General features: G+C 52.5%; 1 protein-coding gene across 1 annotated transcript in view; it reads left to right on the top strand.

Annotated features, from left to right (window-relative positions):
• Positions 1–3,559: 3,559 nt before the first annotated feature.
• The window catches only part of Sh3bgr (SH3 domain binding glutamate rich protein), a 22,910-nt gene continuing 6,764 nt past the window's right edge, over positions 3,560–19,705 (top strand). Inside the window, 4 exon segments of the mRNA XM_048346216.1 lie at positions 3,560–3,740; positions 9,488–9,578; positions 9,581–9,672; positions 14,195–14,275. Coding sequence (XP_048202173.1) covers positions 3,696–3,740; positions 9,488–9,578; positions 9,581–9,672; positions 14,195–14,275 — 309 coding nt within the window. The 5' untranslated portion in view covers positions 3,560–3,695.

The following is a 19,705-nucleotide window of genomic DNA, read 5'->3' as shown; positions in this document are numbered from 1 at the left end:
ATAGAGAGTGGAGGCAGGCATGCTTTGGAACCCTGGCAGGCCCCAGTGAGGAGTCTGCTCTCTGCAAAAGCAGCTCTGCGCTCCAGTCCCCTTAGTCTCCACCGCGCTCTTCTTTCTGTCTCTGTGTGTCTTCTCGGAAAGGTACCCATCGTGATAATCCACCACAAGATCCCCTAGTTGCATCTGCGAAGAGCCTGTGCTCAAGTAAGCTTATACGCAGAGAGGGGTTCTGAATTGTTGGGAACATTCTGCCCACCAGAGTCTCCAAGGTGATCACACGATTCTCTGTACCAATAACGTAGTTGACGTTTTCCAGTACTCAGAGTTTTGTAAATCAAAGCATAAGATCTGGAGTAATTTAATCTTATGGGCATCCCTACGAAGTGTTTGGTCACTCTCCCAGACTTTTTTTTTTTTGTTGTTGTTGTTGTAGGGTTTGAACTTTGGGCCTGGGTGCGGTCCCTGAGCTCTTCAGCTCGAGGCTAGCGCTCGGCCATTTTGAGCCACAACGTCACTTCTGGTTTTCTGGTGGTTCATTGGAGCTAAGAGTCTCATGGACTTTCTTGCCCACGCTGGCTTTGAACCTCAGTCCTCAGATGTCAGCCTCCTGAGTAGCTAGGATTACAGCGTGAGCCACCGGTGCCCGGTAATCTCCTATACGAATCAATAGGTGTTATTTGACATAAACACATGAGTAAAGATGTTAAACAGGTCTCCCCACACCCCTCTCCCCATATTTACTAGATTACCCAGCTTCCCTCTGGAGTGGGTTTTGTCATGTATATGTATACACACATATGACGCTGATTCTGTGCTTGAACTTAGGGCCTGGGGCACTGTCCTTTAGCTTTTTTGCTCAATAATGACAATCTGGGGCTGGGGATATGGCCTAGTGGCAAGAGTGCTTGCCTCCTATACATGAAGCCCTGGGTTCGATTCCCCAGCACCACATATACAGAAAATGGCCAGAAGTGGCGCTGTGGCTCAAGTGGCAGAGTGCTAGCCTTGAGCAAAAGGAAGCCAGGGACAGTGCTCAGGCCCTGAGTCCAAGCCCCAGGACTGGCAAAAAAAAAAGGTCCTACTGTTCTCATTGGGAATGATTAGTACACATCTAGGATAATCCTAGCAGAAGATCACAATAGCTCAATAGCTATGTCCATATGAACAGGTAAGATGAAATGAACTCCAAGTTATGGAAACGTGGTTTATCGTTGTTGCTGTTATTTTCAACATACCGTGTGAAATTATGCTCTTTTTTTTTGTTATCTCTTTCCCGTGGTTTTACTCCTGATGTCACTGTAACTGATTTTAGTACCCTGGATATTGTATATACGTGTATTAGAACTAGGGAAGGGAAAGGGAATACCAAAATTGAGAGACAAAGGATAAAAAGACAAACCAATGCAACAGTGATACTGATAAAAACTATATGGTGTAAACCAACTGTACAACTCATGAGGGGGGGAAGGAAATGGGGAGGGGGGAGGAAAATGAGGGAGGAAGAAACAAGTTGGATAAGAAATGTACACACTGCCTACGTATGAAACTGTAACCCCTCTTACATCGCTTTGACAATAAAGAAAAAAAAAGGAAGAAAAAAAGAGTTTTCTAGACTCTCCTGCCTAGCTTCTAACCATGGTCCTGAGATCTGGGCTTCCTGAGTAGCTAGGGTTACAGGCTAGGACCACGTACTCCTGCTTGTCAGAGATTTATTGAGCTTTATTTTAAGGCTCATGTGGAATGTTTGTTATCCCGGCTCCCCTGCACCTCATTGGTGTCAATGGAACAAAAGGAATTTTTCAGCTTGAGTTTTCAGACTCCTAATTTGCACATTTTCATGGTCCTGTTTAAAAAGAGAAACTTCTTTTTTTTTTTAGATTAAATTTTACTGACAAGGTGATATACAGAGGGGGTACAGTTCCATAATAAGACAGCGAGTACATTTCTTGTCTAAAAAGAGAAACTTCTAAAACACGAGTTCACTTGAGCCTAGGGATTGTTGTGTCAGGGGCTTCTGTAGGACCAGAGTGGCCCAAGTCCAGGCAATGTACTGTTCCCATCACCTCTAGGTCTGGCTCCTCACCGTGCGTTGGGACCCAGTGTTTGGCTGGGGCAGATTAGAGGGCCACAGTATCACCTCCTAGAAAGGAACAGTGGCTGTTTCAGTAGGAATTCCATTTCCCGCTGATTAGAAGATCTCATGATTCATGCCAGTTTTTTCTTATTCTCAAATTCACCATCATCATTGCTCCTTTTGTGGTTCTGGGGTCTGAACCCAGGCCTCACGCTTGTGAGTTCTAGTAGGAGGGCTTGAATTCAGGGCCTAACATTAGCTCAGCCTTTTGACTTATGGCTGGCACTCTACCACTTGAGCCACAGCTCTTCTCTGGCTTTTTGCTGATGAATTGGAGATAAGATTCTCTTGGATTCGTCTGCTTGGGCCCGCTTTGAACTGTGGTCCTTGGATCTCAGCCTCCTGAGTAGCTAGGGTTAGGGCATGAGTCACACTAGTACTTGGCTCGCCTTCTTTGCTATCATTTGTGATCTTATGATTCTTTTTCTTTCTCTATTTCTCTTTTTGAGATGGTAGGAGTGCATTTCACCAGTGAGTTACATTCCATTTTTTTTTTTTTTTTTTGCCAGTCCTGGGGCTTGGACTCAGGGCCTGAGCACTGTCCCTGGCTTCTTTTTGTTCAAGGCTAGCACTCTGCCACTTGAGCCACAGCGCCACTTCCGGCCGTTTTCTATATATGTGGTGCTGGGAATCGAACCCAGGGCTTCATATATACGAGGTAAGCACTCTTGCTACTAGGCCATATTCCCAGCCTACATTCCATTTTTTAACGGAATTCCAATCGCCTATGTAGATAAGCTGGGGTAGGCCTGTTATAAATAGCTTATTATCACCTCCCCCCCCCCCCCCCAGTCTGTAAAATAGAGAATGCCGTAGAGGGCGAATTTGATCGAATCACATTATATCCGTAAATGCCACAATGGAACCCCTCGTACAGTTAGTTTGTGCTAATGACAAACCTAAGAGAAGAAAGTGAGGAAGGTCATTTGCTTGTTGCAGTCTTCTAGGAGGAGCTGCCAGCTGCTATTTCCTGCCCAGGCTGAGATGTCCGTGAACCCAGCCCAAAGGTGGCAGAAAGAGTTCTGATGTCTGACAGTCCACTGACTTTCAGAATGATCTTCCGGAAAAATCTTTAACACAAGGCCTCCGTGGCCGTGCCTACTCCTTTGGTTTGCCCCAAGCCAGCCTCCTCCTGGATGTAGGTGGCATTTTCTGGACTTTTCTGGCAGCTCCCAGCTTCTTTTCTCCCTCTTGCCCCAGGCCCCGCCCCTCCGTCCCCAGGCATCTCTCTGGGGGCCTCTGATTGGTGCGCCGCGGGGCCTGGCCTTTTAGGGACTGTTGTCGGGCATTTAAAGTGATAAGGGAAAGTGTCCAGCGCTGCTTTTATCAACCAATCAAATATATTCCTGACCGATTCCCAAAATATTCCCGGTGCCGTTGGAGGGGAAGAGTCCCAGATGCCTCTGTGCCCCTCTCTTTTAAGTTGGAGGGGAGGGGCGGGAGCGGAGCCCTGGGCAGCTGCCAGCTCTCCTCTGGCACGGGGCGGCACTGTCAGGATTTGTCTAGCGGCGCCTTCCTTAACAGGGGTGTGCTGGGGGGAGTCCTCTTTCCGCCTGTCGAGATGGTCATCAGAGTGTTTGTGGCCACGTCGTCCGGGTCCATCGCGGTAGGTGTCTGTCCGGGGCGTGTGCGGGGCTTTGGCTTACCCAGGCCAGTTTCCGGAGGACTCAGAGTCGTCCTATTTTGCACGGAGAGTCAGCTGGGCTCGGGCGGGCGAGCGAGCGTGTACTCCCGTTCACGCTTGTGGAAAAGAGCGTGGGCAGACGTGTCATCGGGACAGGTGGGGCGTGAGGGGGAGAGGCTGCGGGGCAGGGCGCGTGCTTGGTGCTAGAGCTTGGATCTCCGTGTGCGCGTTGTGTTGAATATGCCATGGAATTATGGACTGGGGGCGGGGGGGGGGAAGAATTATGGACTGGTTTTTATTCCTGCCGTTCACTCCGCAGGACAGTTGGGAACATAGAAAACTTCAAGGAGCCCCCGCTTGGGGTGGGGTGGACTAGACAGCTGAATTGCGTCTGGATATCACTGTGTGTGTGTGTGTGTGTGTGTGTGTGTGTGTGTGTGTGTGACTTGCCATACAGAGGGTGCAACATCACCGGGTACAGTACTGTTTATAATTGAAGAAAATGACGCCACAGTGGTAAGAACAAACATCTCTGAGGCCATGGCTTTAAACGCTGTAGGAATTCAAGCAGCCCCCCCCCCCCCCCAAAAAAAAAATAGCTGAGTTAAAGCCTTGGGTCCACATTGCCTGGTGAGACTTCTATGAGAACACAGACAGCTAGGTCCGCCCTCCCTCCTGGGGGAGGGGGAACCTGCCCTGAAGTAAGGCTAACACAGCAGATCAGCGGCTCCCTCGAAAATGACTCGGGCTCGGGTTGATCCTGTCTGTCTAGGCTTGGTCAGCGTGTTAGCAGAAACTGGGGAGGCTGTGGAGAGAAAACAGCCTGTGACTCCCAAGAGTTAGAGACGGGGGGGGGGGGGGGGGGGGCAGGGGGGAGAAGTGGGGAAAAGAAGAGTCTGTTTGTTTTCTTTTATATCGAGTTCTGGAGGATCTCAGGTTGCAGCCAGTCCCCCCCCTCCCCCCAGCAGCCCCAACAACCACCCGCTCACCGTCCCAGCCCCGAATTTCATGGTGTTTCCGGAATCCCTACCACCGCAGCCAGATCCATGATGGCTTCGGTGAGCTCGGGGTCAGGTGCGTGAAGAAAGACGAACAAGAGGCCCCCCCACCCCCCATGCAAAACGGCACTCACAAACCTGTCCTCACGGTGAACGACGGCAGAAAATGCTTTCTCCGTCGATGGGTGCGTTTGTTTGTTTGTTTGTGTTCACTGTGCTAGGGCTTCAACCAGGGCCGCACACCTGCTAGCTAGCACTGTACCGCCGAGCGGCATCCCCAGCTCAAGAGTACACTTTTGTGGTAATTTAGATGACAAATGTGATGTGTGTGTGTGTGTGTGTAAATGAACGTGGTGTTGCGTTAGTGGACTTTACTCCGATGTCAAGGCCCAAACCTTTGCTTGACAGTTGTTACTCCGGCTGGAGCCGTGCCCGTGTGTCCGTGCGTACTTGCTCCCGTGCACGCCGGGGGTTTGGAGGCATGCTTTCGTTAAGCCTCGGAGAAACCCGAGGGGTTGCCGTTCATCCCGGATGTTGGAAAAGCATCCCAGGCAGATGCCCCGGCACCCCGCTAATGCTGCGATCTCGGGGCGGCCTTTCGCCTTGCTAAGCCTCAGTTCCTTTGTCTGTGAAATGAGGATAAGAATAGCCCCCCACCTCACAGGGCTGACGCGAGGCCTTCTGAAATAACACACTGCGGTGCCCCGGGGGGCCAGAGCTCACGAAGGGCCCTGGCCCCGAGGTGAGCTCATCAGCCCTCGCCGCCCTTCCTCAGTAGCAGCTGCTGCTTTTCTTACACGCGTTAGCTCATGAATACCTGTCGGCACTGCAGGTGCGCTAATACTCTCTCAGTTGCCACGATACGGGCGAGATGGGTTCGGTGGATCCAGATCTGCGGTCGTGTCGTGTCAGAAGCTTGTCTGAACCCACGGCCCAGACGTGGGAGAGTTTCTGGCTGGCCGTAAAGACAGAAGCCTTACCTGCCACGGCCCCGAGCCGCGTCGTGCGCTTTGTGGTCTGCAGAGCGGCCCTCCGGGTTGCAGAAGGGAATTCTTGCCTCTGGCCTTGTCCTCGTCCCTGAGGGCCTTTTGGCTGCGCTGTGTGTGTGTGTGTGTGTGTGTGTGTGTGTGTAGCAGCTGCAGTCACTCAGTACAGAGCTGTTGTGTTTATCACGGAAGGCCCTGAAGCGCTGTGACGGAGTCTGCCGTGCCCTGGAGGGGTTTGGGTTCAGGGACCCCCCCCCCCCACCAGGGAGGAAGATCAGGCAGGTGTCCTCTTGTGGGGCCCCAGGGACAGGCGGGGAACCATGTCACCATGTCGTTATGGCCGGATCTTCTGGGACCACTGGGTACACTCAGCGGAGACTGAGTGCAAAGAAGTGATCTCTTTTACTCCTTCAGACCTGGGAAGTGGGGTTTGATCTCAGGTCCTCGCTATTTGCTAGAAGGAGCTCTACCATTTGAGCCATGTCCCTTCTCCCCCACACCCCTTTTATTGATTTATTTTTAACTTTAGTTGTGTTTTGAATAGGGTCTTGTGTTTTACACGCGCTAGTCTAGACTCAAATCCTCCTGTTTGTGCTTCCCAAGTAAGTACCTGGGAGGCAAAGTCTGCGCCGTTACGGGTACCTATCTGTCGTTGACAGGGGCTCTCTCGACTCTGGTCACTCACGGAGATCTGATCATTCTCAGCCTCTAGAGAAGCTGGGGTTACAGGCATGAGCCACCACAGCCAGAAGCACGTGACTTATGAATTAGATTAATGTAGATGTCAGTCTCGGAAGATCAGCACTTCCATTTTGTTACTTGGAAATCACGGCGAGGAAGCCGGGCGCCAGTGGCTCCCACCTGTCATCCTAGCGCTTCACAAGGCTGGGATCTGAGGGTCACGGTTCAAAGCCAGCCCGGGCAGAAAGTCTATGAGACTCCCCCGAAAAACAGAAGTGGGGCTGTGGCTCAAAAGGGTGGAGCGCTAGCCTTGAGCAAAAGGACTCAGGGACAACGCGCAGGTCCCGAGTTCAAGCCCCATGACTGCCCCCCTCCAGAAACAAGTCACCGTGGGAACACCTACCTGGTGAGCCAGGTTTGGCACCTCTGTAATGCCAGCACTGGGCGCACGAGGCAGGAGGACCGGGAGTTCCCTGCGGCTCTGTCTCAAACCAGCAACGGCTCCTGGCATGCGGGGGGGGGGGGGCAAACAAGATGGCGTGCGGGGCAGCAGACTGTGCCCGGCTCACCTCCCTCAGCTCTCATCAGCGCCCCTCCGAGGAATGGTCGGGGATGGCGCCGAGAGCCGCTGCCCTCAGACACCTTGGCTGCCCGGGGCCAGGACCAAGAACAGAGCCACGCTTAGGAATCAGTCCCACGGGGCGCGGTGGGTGGGATTGGACAATGGAGGGTGCCCAGCTCGGCCTGAGGGCTGCAGGCTTCCCACGATGGCCCAGACTCCTGGGCTGTCCCCGTCTTGGAGGGCCAGGTGCCATGGTGTCCCGGAGGCCGGGAGGCAGCAGGTGTTCCGTCTTCTCTGCGGGGCTGGCAGCTGAGAAGCAGCCCTGAGCCCAGCTCAGGTGGGGCCCCCGCGCCCGCCCGTTCATCTCGGGGCTCACGGAGGGCGCGGCTGCCCGTGTGTCCCCCATCCTTTCCCAAGGAGCAGCCAAGCCGGCCCGGCGGGAACCCTGTCGTCCACCCAGAAACGGCGGGGCAAGAATCTCAACGCAGATCATAATACGGCCCAGCAGCAACCCCTCTCTGTCCTAGTGTGTGGGCGAGGGAGCCCGTGTCTGCCTGACAGGGGTGACAGGGCCGCGGGGACGCGCTCAGGGGGACACTTCCTCCCACACCTGTCTACTGCCAGAAACAGCGAGGGCAGCCAGGGGGTGTGGACGGGGGGGGGGAGGGGGGGCGTGGGATGCACAGAGAACGGGACGGAGGTGGCGATCTAGACCAGCAGGTGCCGTGGGCTCTGCGCTCACAAGGAGGAGGAGGAGGAGGGGGAGGAGGAAGAGGGGGAGGAGGAGGAGGGGGGAGGGGAGGGAGGAGGAGGAGGAGGAAGAGGGGGAGGAGGAGGAGGAGGAGGATGGAGGAGGAGGAGGGGGAAGAGGAAGAGGGGGAGGAGGAGGAGGAGGAGGATGGAGGAGGAGGTGGAGGAGGAGGAGGAGGAGGAGGAGGAGGAGGAGGAGGGGGAGGAGGAAGGGGGAAGGAGGAGGAGGATGGAGGAGGAGGAGGATGGAGGAGGAGGAGGAGGATGGAGGAGGAGGAGGAGGGGGAGGAGGAGGAGGATGGAGGAGGAGGAGGAGGGGAGGAGGAAGAGGGGGAGGAGGAGGATGGAGGAGGATGGAGGAGGATGGAGGGGGAGGAGGGGGAGGAGGAAGAGGGGGAGGAGGAGGAGGATAGAGGAGGAGGAGGGGGAGGAGGAAGGGGGAAGGAGGAGGAGGATGGAGGAGGAGGAGGATGGAGGAGGAGGAGGAGGATGGAGGAGGAGGAGGAGGGGGAGGAGGAAGAGGGGGAGGAGGAGGAGGAGGAGGAGGAGGAGGATGGAGGATGGAGGAGGAGGAGGAGGGGGAGGAGGAGGATGGAGGGTCCAGGCCAGCTTGGGTGTGTGTGAGGCTCCACCTCCATAGGCGGGCCGGGTGTGGTGGCACGCCCCTGTGCAGGACACAGAGATTAAAGGACCTCGGTTTGGGTCAGCCCAGGCACAAAGCGATTGTGCGTCTCAGAAAGAACCATCGCCCCCCCCCCCCCGCCCCGCCTCCGGCTGAAGGAGCCAGGCGCTGGAGCCTCATCTCTATCATCCTAGCTGCTCAGGAGGCTGCCACTAGCCAGCCCAGGCAGAAAACTCTGAGAGACAACCTCTCCAACGAAGCGGCAAAACGCTGGGCTGGAGGCCTGGCTCAGGCGGTGGAGCACCAGCTGATGGCAGTCTCAAGCAGCACAGCACCTGCCGGGCAAGTGCCGGGCCCTGAGTTCAAACTCTAGCACTGACTAAAAATGGTCCCTTTTTATTTTAATGACTTATAGATTATGATACGTTGTTTCTTCTGAGGACTTAAAAAGTTCACACATTAGACTTTTTCATATCAAAGAAATTACTGGAACTTTTTTTTTTTTTTTTTTTTTTTGGCCAGTCCTGGGCCTTGGACTCAGGGCCTGAGCACCGTCCCTGGCTTCTTTTTGCTCAAGGCCAGCACTCTGCCACTTGAGCCACAGCGCCACTTCTGGATGTTTTCTATATATGTGGTGCTGGGGAATCGAACCTAGGGCCTCATGTATGCGAGGCGAGCAGTCTTGCCAATAGACCTTATCCCCAGCCCCGGAACTTTTATTTGTCCTTGAAAACAACCGTATTTCTGCTTCTTTACGCTGAACCGAGACCCCTTGTGCAACTACTTAAAGATAATATAAATAAGCCAGGTGCTGATGGCTCTCGTCTGTCATCCTAGCTAATCAGGAGGCTGAGATCTGACAACAACAGTGAAGCCAACCCAAGCAGGAAAGTCTGTGAGGCTCTCATCTCCTATTTGCTACCAAAAAGCCAGAAGTTAAGCTCGGGGACAGCACCCAGCCCCGAGTTCAAGCCCCAGGACCTGCACACACACACACACACACACACACACACACACACACACACACACTATAAATACTTTGTGTCATATGTATTGCTTGATAAAGGATTAGATTTCCGTTGCTGGCCCGGCCTTTTTCTATAACCTCCCGGTTGTCTCCTCGCCATCAGATTAGGAAGAAGCAGCAGGAAGTGGTGGGCTTTTTGGAAGCGAATAAGATCGACTTCAAGGAGTTGGACATAGCTGGAGATGAAGACAACCGAAGTGGATGAGGGAGAATGTCCCCGGGGAGAAGAAGCCTCAGAATGGGATCCCGTTGCCGCCCCAGATCTTCAACGAGGAGCAGTACTGCGGGGTGAGTGCGGGTGCCGGGGAGGGGTGCGCTGTAGAAGCCCTTTCGGATTACTCTAGAGTCCTTCTTCTGTTTTTGAAGATTATTCTAGAGTCCTTCTTCTGTTTCTGAAGAATTGTTGAAACGAAACAGGCACTGAGTTGGAAAGGAATTCTATTCGGCTTGGCTGAGTGTAGCCACGTGCTTAGTTCTGCTTTGTTTTTTTTTTTTTATAGCTCAGGTGTGGGGCTTGAACTCGGGGCCTGGGCGCTGTCCCCGAGCTCTTTTTGCTCAAGGCTAGCACTCTACCCCTTTGAGCCACAGCGCCACTTCTGGTTTTCCGGTGGTTCATTGGAGATCAGAGTCTCAGGGACTTTCCTGCCTGGGCTGGCTTTGAACTGTGATCCTCAGCTCTCAGCCTCCTGGGTAGCTAGGATGACAGGCCTGAGCCACTTTTGTAAAGGCTGACCTGCAGAAAGGTAGTTGTGGTATAGACACAGATGAATGTGTGCACATTTACCTCACTTGCTTAAAAACCGTTTGATTGCAACAGCAATATTACTTATAAATTTGGTAGCTTTATTTCCACACGCGATCACCTTACCGCCCAAGTTCCATATTGGGCTTCACAAATCAAGCTGTTGAAGCATTTTCTTTTTTTTAAAGAGCTTTAGAATGAGAAGCAGAACTATCACAGGGACCCACCTGGGCCATCCGGGTCATTTCTCCAAGTGGCGGGGGGGGGGGGGGCGAGGTGTCCATCAGACAGCGTGCGCCGCTTCGTCTAAGCCACCTCCTCTGCTCACGGTGCTCGATGGCCGCGTCTTCGTGTGGGTTTGCTGGATTACCAGGCCTTTTCATCTAGAGAACCTGTCCTCAGCCGGGCGCCGGTGGCTCACGCCACCTGTCATCCTGGCCGCTCAGGAGGCTGAGACCTTAGAGTCACGGCTTGGAGCTAGTCTGGGCTGACGAATCTGTGAGAGACTCTTCCTCTCCAGTGAACCAGCAAAGAGCTAGGAGAGGAGACGTGGCTCGGATGGCTAAGCGCCTGCCATGAAACAGCCGAGCGAGAGCACAAGCCCTGGTATTTGTGCGTGCGCGTGCTCACACACACACACCACACACACATCCCATCTGGCATGGATGCACACGTGTAGGAGAGATTCCTAGAGCTGCACTGCGCCGGTGCACGTTTTGGTGGGAGGCTTATTGGAAGCGGGTGTCTCTCGCGGCTGCAGCCGTTTCTGTTTGCACGGGCTGAGTGGGGCGTGGGGGGGTGTTCCCTGGGTTCTCACCCCTCCCAACCCCCTCCTCAGCCCAGCACGCTTTGGGATGAAAAGTGGGTTCACCCACGGCTTGGACCTGGCTCTTTCTAATGGGTGAGATTGAATATCTTTCCTTGTTTTGTTTTGTTTTTTTGGCCGGTCCTGGGGCTTGAACTCAGGGCCTGAGCACTGTCCCTGGCTTCTTTTTGCTCAAGGCTAGCACTCTGCCACTTGAGCCACAGCACCACTTCTGGCCCGTTTTCTGTATATGTGGTGCTGGGGAATCGAACCTAGGGCCTCGTGTATCCGAGGCAGGCACTCTTGCACTAGGCTATATCCCAGCCCCCCTGAACAGCTTTTTGAATAATGTTTTACGAACTATTACCTGCTTTTAAGGTTAGTTCTACCACTTGACTAGACATAGTCTTTGCTGTTTTTCTGTTGGGTTAGCGCTACTGTGTATTAGTTTGAAAGAGTCTTTGCACAGTATATTGCAGATTGTTTTTCTCTACATTTCCTTTTAAAGTGATGTTTTAGTCCTGCAGGATTTAAAAATATTTTGTGTGGACAAATGTATTAACTTTTTATGGTTCCTGTACTTTGAATCCTGTCATCAAAAGAATAACTTCATGTTTTATTCAAAGAGCTTTCCAGTGGGAATAAGATTTAAAATACAATTTTGATCCTATTTAAAAACGAAAAGTGTACCTCGCTTTTGCTTATTTTGCCTTTATATTTAGGCTCATTCTGGTAGAGATGACATTGGAACACTTGGCTTTGTGCCTATCTTATCTTCCATGGTAAAATTCTGCACTTATTTTTTTTTCCATAAAAATAAAACCTTACAACCAGGCGCCAGTGGCTCATGTTTTTTTATTCTAGGTACTCAGGAGGCTGAGATCTGAGGATCATGGTTCAAAGCCAGCCCAGCTCGAAAGTCCATGAGACTCTTATCTTCAGTTAACCACCAAAAAGCTGGAAATGGGGCTGTGGCTCAAGTGGTAGAGTGCCGGCCTTGCACACAAAAGCTGAGGGACAGCCCCTAGGCCCTGAGTTCAAGCCCAGGACTGGCACACAGCCATTGGATCTAATGATTTTTACAAGTTATTTTATATTTAACTGCTTTAAACTTTTTTCAGTTCTGCTTCAGCAAGGTGCGATGTCCCCCAAAGGCCCATTGGTTTGAGGCTGGGCTGTCGGCGGGATGCTATTGGCATGTGTGGACGCCTTAAGGGGCGGGGCCAGTGGGGGGTCTGTAGGCCATTGGGGGTGTGGCCTTAAAGGAGATGCTGGGCCCGCCCTTCCCCTTTCTTTAGTTTCCTGGTATGAAGTGAGTGGTTTTCCTTTGCCTTGGGCTCCAGGCACTGGGTACCACTTTGCCAGAGGCCCAGAGCCAGGGTCTAGTTGATGCTGAGTAGAAACCTCTGAAAGCACCACCTCACCAGCCAGCCCGTTTCAGGGGCGTTTCCATCAGGCATTTTGTTACAGTCGCGGAAACCTGACCCTTTTTTTTTTTTTAATCCATGGCGTGCTCTTAACAAAAGTACGTTATTGAAGCAGAGGACTTTGTTCCCAGAAAGAGACGGAGACCTGGTGTCATGGTCTCACGTTTCAAAAGTCAGCTCAGAAGTCCCGGAGGCGGAGTCGGGCATGCCATGGCGTGCGGGCAGGCAGTAGATGAGCACGAGGCAGTCACGGTTCCAGCAGAGGAGCCCGGTGAACCGTCGGGCCGGGCACGGGGGCGCTGCCGCAGGCTGGAGGAAACCCCGGGGTGCGGGCAGGCGGTGGGGGGGACTGGACGTCAGCGAAGTGTGAGCACCTCACTCCTGTTGCTGTGCGGGGACCGATGAAGATAGTATCCTGGGAGCCGTGGCGGACAACTGTGAGGCAGAGAAAGGGGATACAAGCCCGGGGAGGGGGGGTGGGGTGGCCAGGCCCCAGCGACAGCCAGGCCCCTGCCTGGCCGGGGAAGCCCTGGAAGGGGCAGACATGTCTGCTGATGACAGCTTGGAATCTGGGTGTCTTAGGCAGGGCAAGGACCGGGCTGCCCGGAACCTGGCGTGAGCGTCACCCAAGGGAACTCGTGTCCTCCGTCTCGTGTGTGTGTGTGTGTGTGTGTGTGTGTGTGTGTTCAGGGTTGTTCAGCATAATTGTTCCGGACGGGCTTCTGCAAGTGGAGTCGAATCGCCAGGTCGCAGCCAGGCCATGATTATTAGTCTAGATATTAGTCTAGATTATTAGTCTAGTAGGTTGATTCTGCCAATTGCGCCCCTTCTGGTAGCCGTAACTCCTCAGAACCTCACATCCTTTCCACGCGAGCGCTGTCCGTCCACCCTTGGCCCTCTCTTGAACCGGGGTGGGGTGTGAGATGAGCCGGTCGTGGCCTTCGTCTTCTAAGGACTCAGGGCTAGTGGGTGGCCCTTCGGCTGTCTCACCCGAATGGGCTCTTGTGGATATCTTCAGCTCATTTCCCGGGCAGCCCTCACTTTCCCATGCACTGGACAAGGATGCTTTAGTTTTTTGTGTTAGCGGGGTTTGAACTCGGGGCCTTTGTTTTTTAGTTTTTTTGTTTTCCATTTGCTATTTTTGACGTTGGACCTCGGTGTACGCCTGGGCTACGATCTTCCTGCGTGCGCTTCCCTGAGTTGCTCGAATGGCCGTGGGGCCCACTACACCCAGCCATGGTGATTCTCCTGCAGCGGTGTCGACAGGCCTTGGCACCGTGCCCCGCCATGGATGGAGATGGCGTCTCACCAACTTCTCTTTGTCTGGGCTGACGCTGAGCCATCGCTCCTCCGACCTCTGCCTCCCAAGCAGCTGGGACCGCAGCTTGAAGCATACGTGTGGCTTTTTCCTACTCTACCCTCCCTCCTGCTCTCCCTCCCTCCCTCCCTCCCTCCTCCCTCCCTCCCTCCCTCCTCCCTCCCTCCCTCCTCGTGATACTGGAGACTGAACTCGGGTCTTGTTACTCGAAGTGAACTACCACTTGGGCCATGTTCTCAATCCTTTTTACCTTAATTTGCTCTCAGTAGGGTCTCAAGCTTTGTCTGCACTGGCTTTAGACTACAATCCTCCTTCTTCTGCCTCTGGAGTAGCTGAGCTTCCAGGCCTGTGCCGTCCTGTTCAGCCTGGGTTTTTATCGTTCTTGACAAAGCAGATGGAATAACCTTCCGTGTTAGTGTCTTGACCATATAGCTGATGAATAAAGGGGGTCGGTTTGGGAAGACGCAGTGGCTCACCATGTACAAAAGCTTCATACGTTCTCTCTTCTTTGCCTCAAGGATTTCGACTCCTTCTTCTCGGCAAAAGAAGAGAATATTATTTATTCCTTCCTCGGTTTGGCTCCCCCGCCGGACTCAAAGGTAAGTGCACAGATCCTACTGGGGGTCTGTGTGGGTTATTAGAAGAGAAACACTGGGACTGCGTGATGATCGTGTGTGTGCGTGTGTGTGTTGGCTTGAACTCAGGTTCTGGGTTCTGCTCCTGGGTTTTTGTGTTCAAGGCTAATGCTCTGCCACTTGAGCCACAGCTCCATTTCAGCTTTTCCGGTGGTTAATTGGAGACAAGAGCCCTACAAACTTTCCTGCCGGGGCTGGCTTCCAACTGAGCTCCTCAGACCTCAGCCCCCTGCGTAGCTGGGGTTACAGGCGTGCGCCGCCGGCGCCTGGCCTGCCTGGTGATCGTGAAGCTGGCATGCTTCAGGAATTGCATCCTTCTACAGGGGCACGGCAAGCTCCCGTTGCTTCAGTTTCTGTGTCTGTGCTGCCAACCCAAGCTCTTGTGACTTCAGTGGTCAGAGAAAGGTGCATACGTTAGATAATGCCAAGTCTTTGCTAAAAATGTTTGAGTTATGCTCTCAATGCTTAAGAAATATAAAGATTGGGTGTACCCAGTTTAGAGCATTTGTTTAGCATGGGTGATACCCAGGGTTTGATTCCCCAGCACCACAAAAAGAACCTCAAAACAACAGGAAAAGAAAAAAGAAAAAAAAAAGGAAATGCCATCACACTTAACAATTTTAGTGCGTTTATTAATATTGAATAGTAAGGGCGACATGATCAAGACGCATTCTACTTGTAAGCTTGACATGCTGAATCGAAACTCTTTTGTAAACCAAAGATGAGAGATTAAAAATGAAAAAAATAGCAAAAATACGAGCTGCTAGGTTATATATGAGGTCATTTAGTCGTGAATTAAGTTTTGCACAGCTTATATTGAGTAATTTCAAAATGATAGCTATCTGTACAAGAAGGATTTCCATTTAAAACGAACTGAAATTGGCTTGCTAGTTTGATAAAAAGGGGAAAGGAAAATGAAGACTCAAACTCTAGAGAGATTTCATCGGGGTTTTTTTCCCCTCCAGAATGGTGTCATCTTTGATAATGGTAAGATTTATTAGAGATTTGAGTTAACTATGCAATAAAGCCAGGGCCCCAAACTGGGGAGTAGAATGTGGACTGCTCTCTTCACTCTGCTCCAAGTCTCGTGTCTCTTCCTGTAACCCAGGCTCATGCACTTTGACGGTCAAGACTGACATCCATTCCTCTGATTTTATCATAACTGCGTTTACACCATTACAGTCTCATAATGGTCTATTAAGTAGTTAATATAATATGAAGTAGGGTTGTTTTTTGCCAGGCTTGAGGCTTGGACTCAGGGCCTGAGCACTGTCCTTGAGCTTTTTGCTCAAGGCTAGCGCTGTACCACTTGAGCCACAGCTCCAGTTTTCCAGCTTTTTTGGTGGTTAATTGAGATGTGAATCATGGACTTTCCTGCCCAGTCTGGCTTGAACTGTGATCCTCAGATTGCAGGTGTTCCAGTAGCTAGGATACAGTCGTGAACTACTTAATATTCTAAATAGTTTTAAGAATATAAGTTTGGGCTGGGAATGTGGCTCAGCGGTAGAGGGCGTGCCTGGCTTGCACGAAGCCCTGGGTTCGATTCCTCAGCACCACATATACAGAAAACGGCCAGAAGGGGCGCTGTGGCTCAAGTGGCAGAGTGCTAGCCTTGAGCACAAAGAAGCCAGGGACAGTGCTCAGGCCCCGAGTTCAAGGTCCAGGACTGGCAGAAGAAAGAAAAAGAAAAAAAGAAAGAAGTTTGTGGGGTGTCCTTTTCTTTCATAACGTAATCTGTGGCTGCTGACTCCACTTAATTATGAATAACTCTGCAGGAGTTGTCGCCGGGAGCGGTGTTCTTCCGGAAACTTCCCCTGGGATCAGTCTGGAGTAGCTGGCTCTCTGTGTTTGAATGTCCACCGACCCCTGCTGTGCGAGGGTGGTAACGTCCGTCCGTCCGTCCGTCCGCCCGTCCGTCCGTCCGCTCGCAGGCGGGGGCCAGTTTGGCCGTGTCTCGCCACGCGACTGTGTTTCACGTCCTTGATCCCAGGGCCGCTCCGTTCTATTTTAAACCCTTGCTTCTGCCTCCGCTGTGCTCTGAAGGGGCCTGGGCTGACACGTGTCTGTCGAAGCCGGTACCTCTTGTATTCCCCCCCTCCCCCCAGGTGATCTAAAATTGACAAATGAAAACAATGAGCACGGATCATGTCCAGTGTGTTTGGAAGTGTGGGTACAATGTGCAGGAGCCCTGCTGAGTTCCTGAGCCTCCTCATCACTTTATATACTCATACACTTGATAGGTTTATCAATATTTGTGGCGAGGACACTTAAAGTCTACTCTTGGTGACTTCCAAATCGCACTGTCCTGTCATTTCCTACTGCCACCTTGTCGTGCAACGAAGTCCTTCCGCTTATTCTTCTTACCCTACGGTGTGTACCTCCATCCCTTTCTGAGAACACTGTTCCGTGGGCGCAGTCGAGTATTTTTATTCTGTTTACGTTGACTCAGATGGAGGAGCTAAAGGCAGTTTTGAAACGTATTCTAATCCTTTGGAATGTTGGTCTACATGACGTGACGAAGGTCCGCTGCTGTCTCGGTGGAGAACGCTATTGTTGAATGTGAACAGTTAGCTCCTCTCAAGCGGACACGCGTGAAGTACTGGAAGGCTCAGAGCCCCGGGCCGGGGGGGGGGGCGGGCTCGTGGTGTCCATCAGTCCTGCTCAGACAGGACCACCACTGGAGGTGGTTTCCCTCCCTCCCCCTGCTCTCTGTGGTTTGCCAGCTCCTGCGTGCCGAGGAGGAGCCCGGTGCCCCCCCCCCCCACCTTCTGAGAGGCCTCGGGGCTCTTCTCTGCCTGTGCTGGGGCTCTATGAAGAGGGTGCCAGGAGCAGGTGTTTCCCGTATCCCGGGTGCAGGCCGTAGCTGTGCCCTCGATGTGGGGGGTCATGTCCCTCACGTCTAGAAGACGAGATACCGGCGACAAGGCTGTTGTGTGGGCTTCATTTTTTTTTTTTTGCCAGTCCTGAGCCTTGAACTCAGGGCCTGAGCACTGTCCCTGGCTCTTTTTGCTCAAGGCTAGCGCTCTGCCACCTGAGCCACAGCGCCGCTTCTGGCTTTTTCTATCTATGTGGTGCTGAGGAATCGAACCCAGGACTTCATACATGCTGGGCACGCACCTTACCACCAAGCCACATTCCCGGACCCTGTAGTTCATTTTTAACATGGTGTCCATGCTGGTTTTTTTTTTCTTTTTTTAGAAAAAAGAAAAGACAGCATGTTGTTCTGAGATCTCCCCTTGCTGACTCCTGTGAGTGGAGTTCAGCGTCTACCGTGTCTCACCTCGGTGTTATCTGCACAGGAGCACAAGGGAGCTCCCACTCCTGCCGGGCTGACCGCCCTCCGCCCGTCCCTCCGCCCGTCCCTCCTTCCTGAGGCTCTCCCCTGACTTTAGAAGCCCCGTTTTCTACTCCCACCTTGTGCGATTCCATCCTCAAAGGGGGTTCGCGTAGGATCAGGGTCACGCAGTGTTTCTCTCACACCACGTGGTGGGCTTTAATTCCATCCGGGTGGCGGCAAACCAGCTCGGTTTCCAGACCCTGATTTGAAGCCCTGATTTGAGCTGAGGTGTTGTCGTAGTCCGTGCATTTCCCTTTCCTCGGGGAACAGCGTGGCCTGTCTGGAATCTTCTTCTGCGTCACGCGCAGACCCCCACCCTCAAGCCACCCTCTCGGCAGCCCTGGGCTCGCGGGTGGTGTTTGTGCACGCACCCGGGGAAAGTACTTCAAGTATCCTTGGAAAGACAGATGCTCCATTTATGCAAACGAAAGGACTTGTCGCAGTGTCATATTGTCGTAAACAACGTTGCGGAGAAGTGTCAGCAAGGAAAATTAATCTTGATCAAGCTAAAAATAGACAGTCTTGACAGTTACGTAGAAATGTAAAATTTCCATGTCGCGGGCGGGCGGCACGGGGCTGGTTCTTCCCAAGAAGGCTTGTCAGAAGCTTTTGGCCCCACAGAGTCTAACTTGGTTCTTTAAAAAAAAAAAAAAAAGCGGATAGTCATTCTTAATATGGCATTCTGGGCCAGGCCGTTCGTTCCAGGCCAGGCCACGGTTGCGTAGATAATATTTTACTTACGCTCTGGCAAGAAGGAAGATACATTCCTGTTAAAGGTACGCACACCATCCTGTTGGCACGAGGGTAAGATCTGCGCTTTAGTTCAATAAGGTGGATTCCGTAAGAAGTTGAATTCTGCAGATGTCAAGCAAGGAAGGTAAGATGTCACTTGCACACATTGCCTCTAGCAGACCCGGTTGCATTGTTGTACTCTGCGAGGCGGAAGAGGAACAACAAGCAAGAACTTTCCGGTATGCCCAGCCGACAGCTGTTGTCCGGACAGAAACTCCTGCTCTGCCTTACCCGTTTACTTCATTCTGTGCAATTAATTCTCCCTCAGGGTTCTCACGGGCCATCTGCTTCCCCACGAGAAGCCTGGGAATTCCAGGGCTGTCCAGTGTGGTCTTGAGTTCTGGCAGGCGATGCTTTCCTGTACGACTGCTAGAGACTCATCCTTCAGGGCAGATAAAACGTTTTCCTGTGCAACTGTTAGAGAGTCATCCTTCAGGGCAGATAAAACGTTTTTCCTGTGCAACTGCTAGAGAGTCATCCTTCCGGGCAGATAAAACATTTATTTATTACTATTATCTTTAAAAGCGAAGAAACGGTTGAAAATTAGAACAAGAAGAATGGCGTGGAGAAGTAAATTCGGTGGTTTCCGTGGTACACAAAACAACGAAATGAAGTCCATCCAATAACATCCAGCCACATTCTTTACGACATCATGATTAGGCCGGATTCCGCACACAACATCATCCGGGGGCGGGATGAAGGAAGTCGGGGAATGGGAGGAGAAATGGTATTTTCTGAAGACAGAAAGAGGAGGAACATGGGGAAATCACAGAAGAGGTGGGAGAGACAGCCGAGACAGCACAGAGGAACAGAAGTGTTCCAGAAAGTGCTGTGCTCCATCCCCTGGCTTTCTGTGTGTGTGTGTGTGTGTGTGTGTGTGTGTGTGTGTGTGTGTGTGTACCTGAAGACACACAGGTGGCCTGTGGAATCGGTGGCGATGCAGACCCTCCTGGCAGGTCTTAAACCCATGTGGAGATGTGACGTGACCAGGATTGGTTTAAACTCTCCCGTGTGAAAGGCCAGACTTGGGGAAGACAAACGCTTTGCTGCTTCCCTCATCTTGAAGAGCCGTGTAGCGGGGTGCCATGTTGAGAAGAGGCCTCTGGAGACCGAGCTACTCTGGGGATGGAAAACCAGGACCAGCCGGGGCTCGAGGAGTCTTGGGACGCGTCTCCACATGTCTGGGCGGGAGACCGTGTGAGTGGTGGGTGGAGGTTTCTGACTCACAGGTTGCCAGGGCAGGGAAGGTGCCCCGGCTGCAGGAT

Source organism: Perognathus longimembris, chromosome 5 (genome assembly GCF_023159225.1).
Source record: "Perognathus longimembris pacificus isolate PPM17 chromosome 5, ASM2315922v1, whole genome shotgun sequence".
NCBI lineage: Eukaryota > Metazoa > Chordata > Mammalia > Rodentia > Heteromyidae > Perognathus > Perognathus longimembris.
The sequence above is the reverse complement of the archived record's forward strand: the minus strand, read 5'-3'. Positions and strand labels throughout refer to the sequence as shown.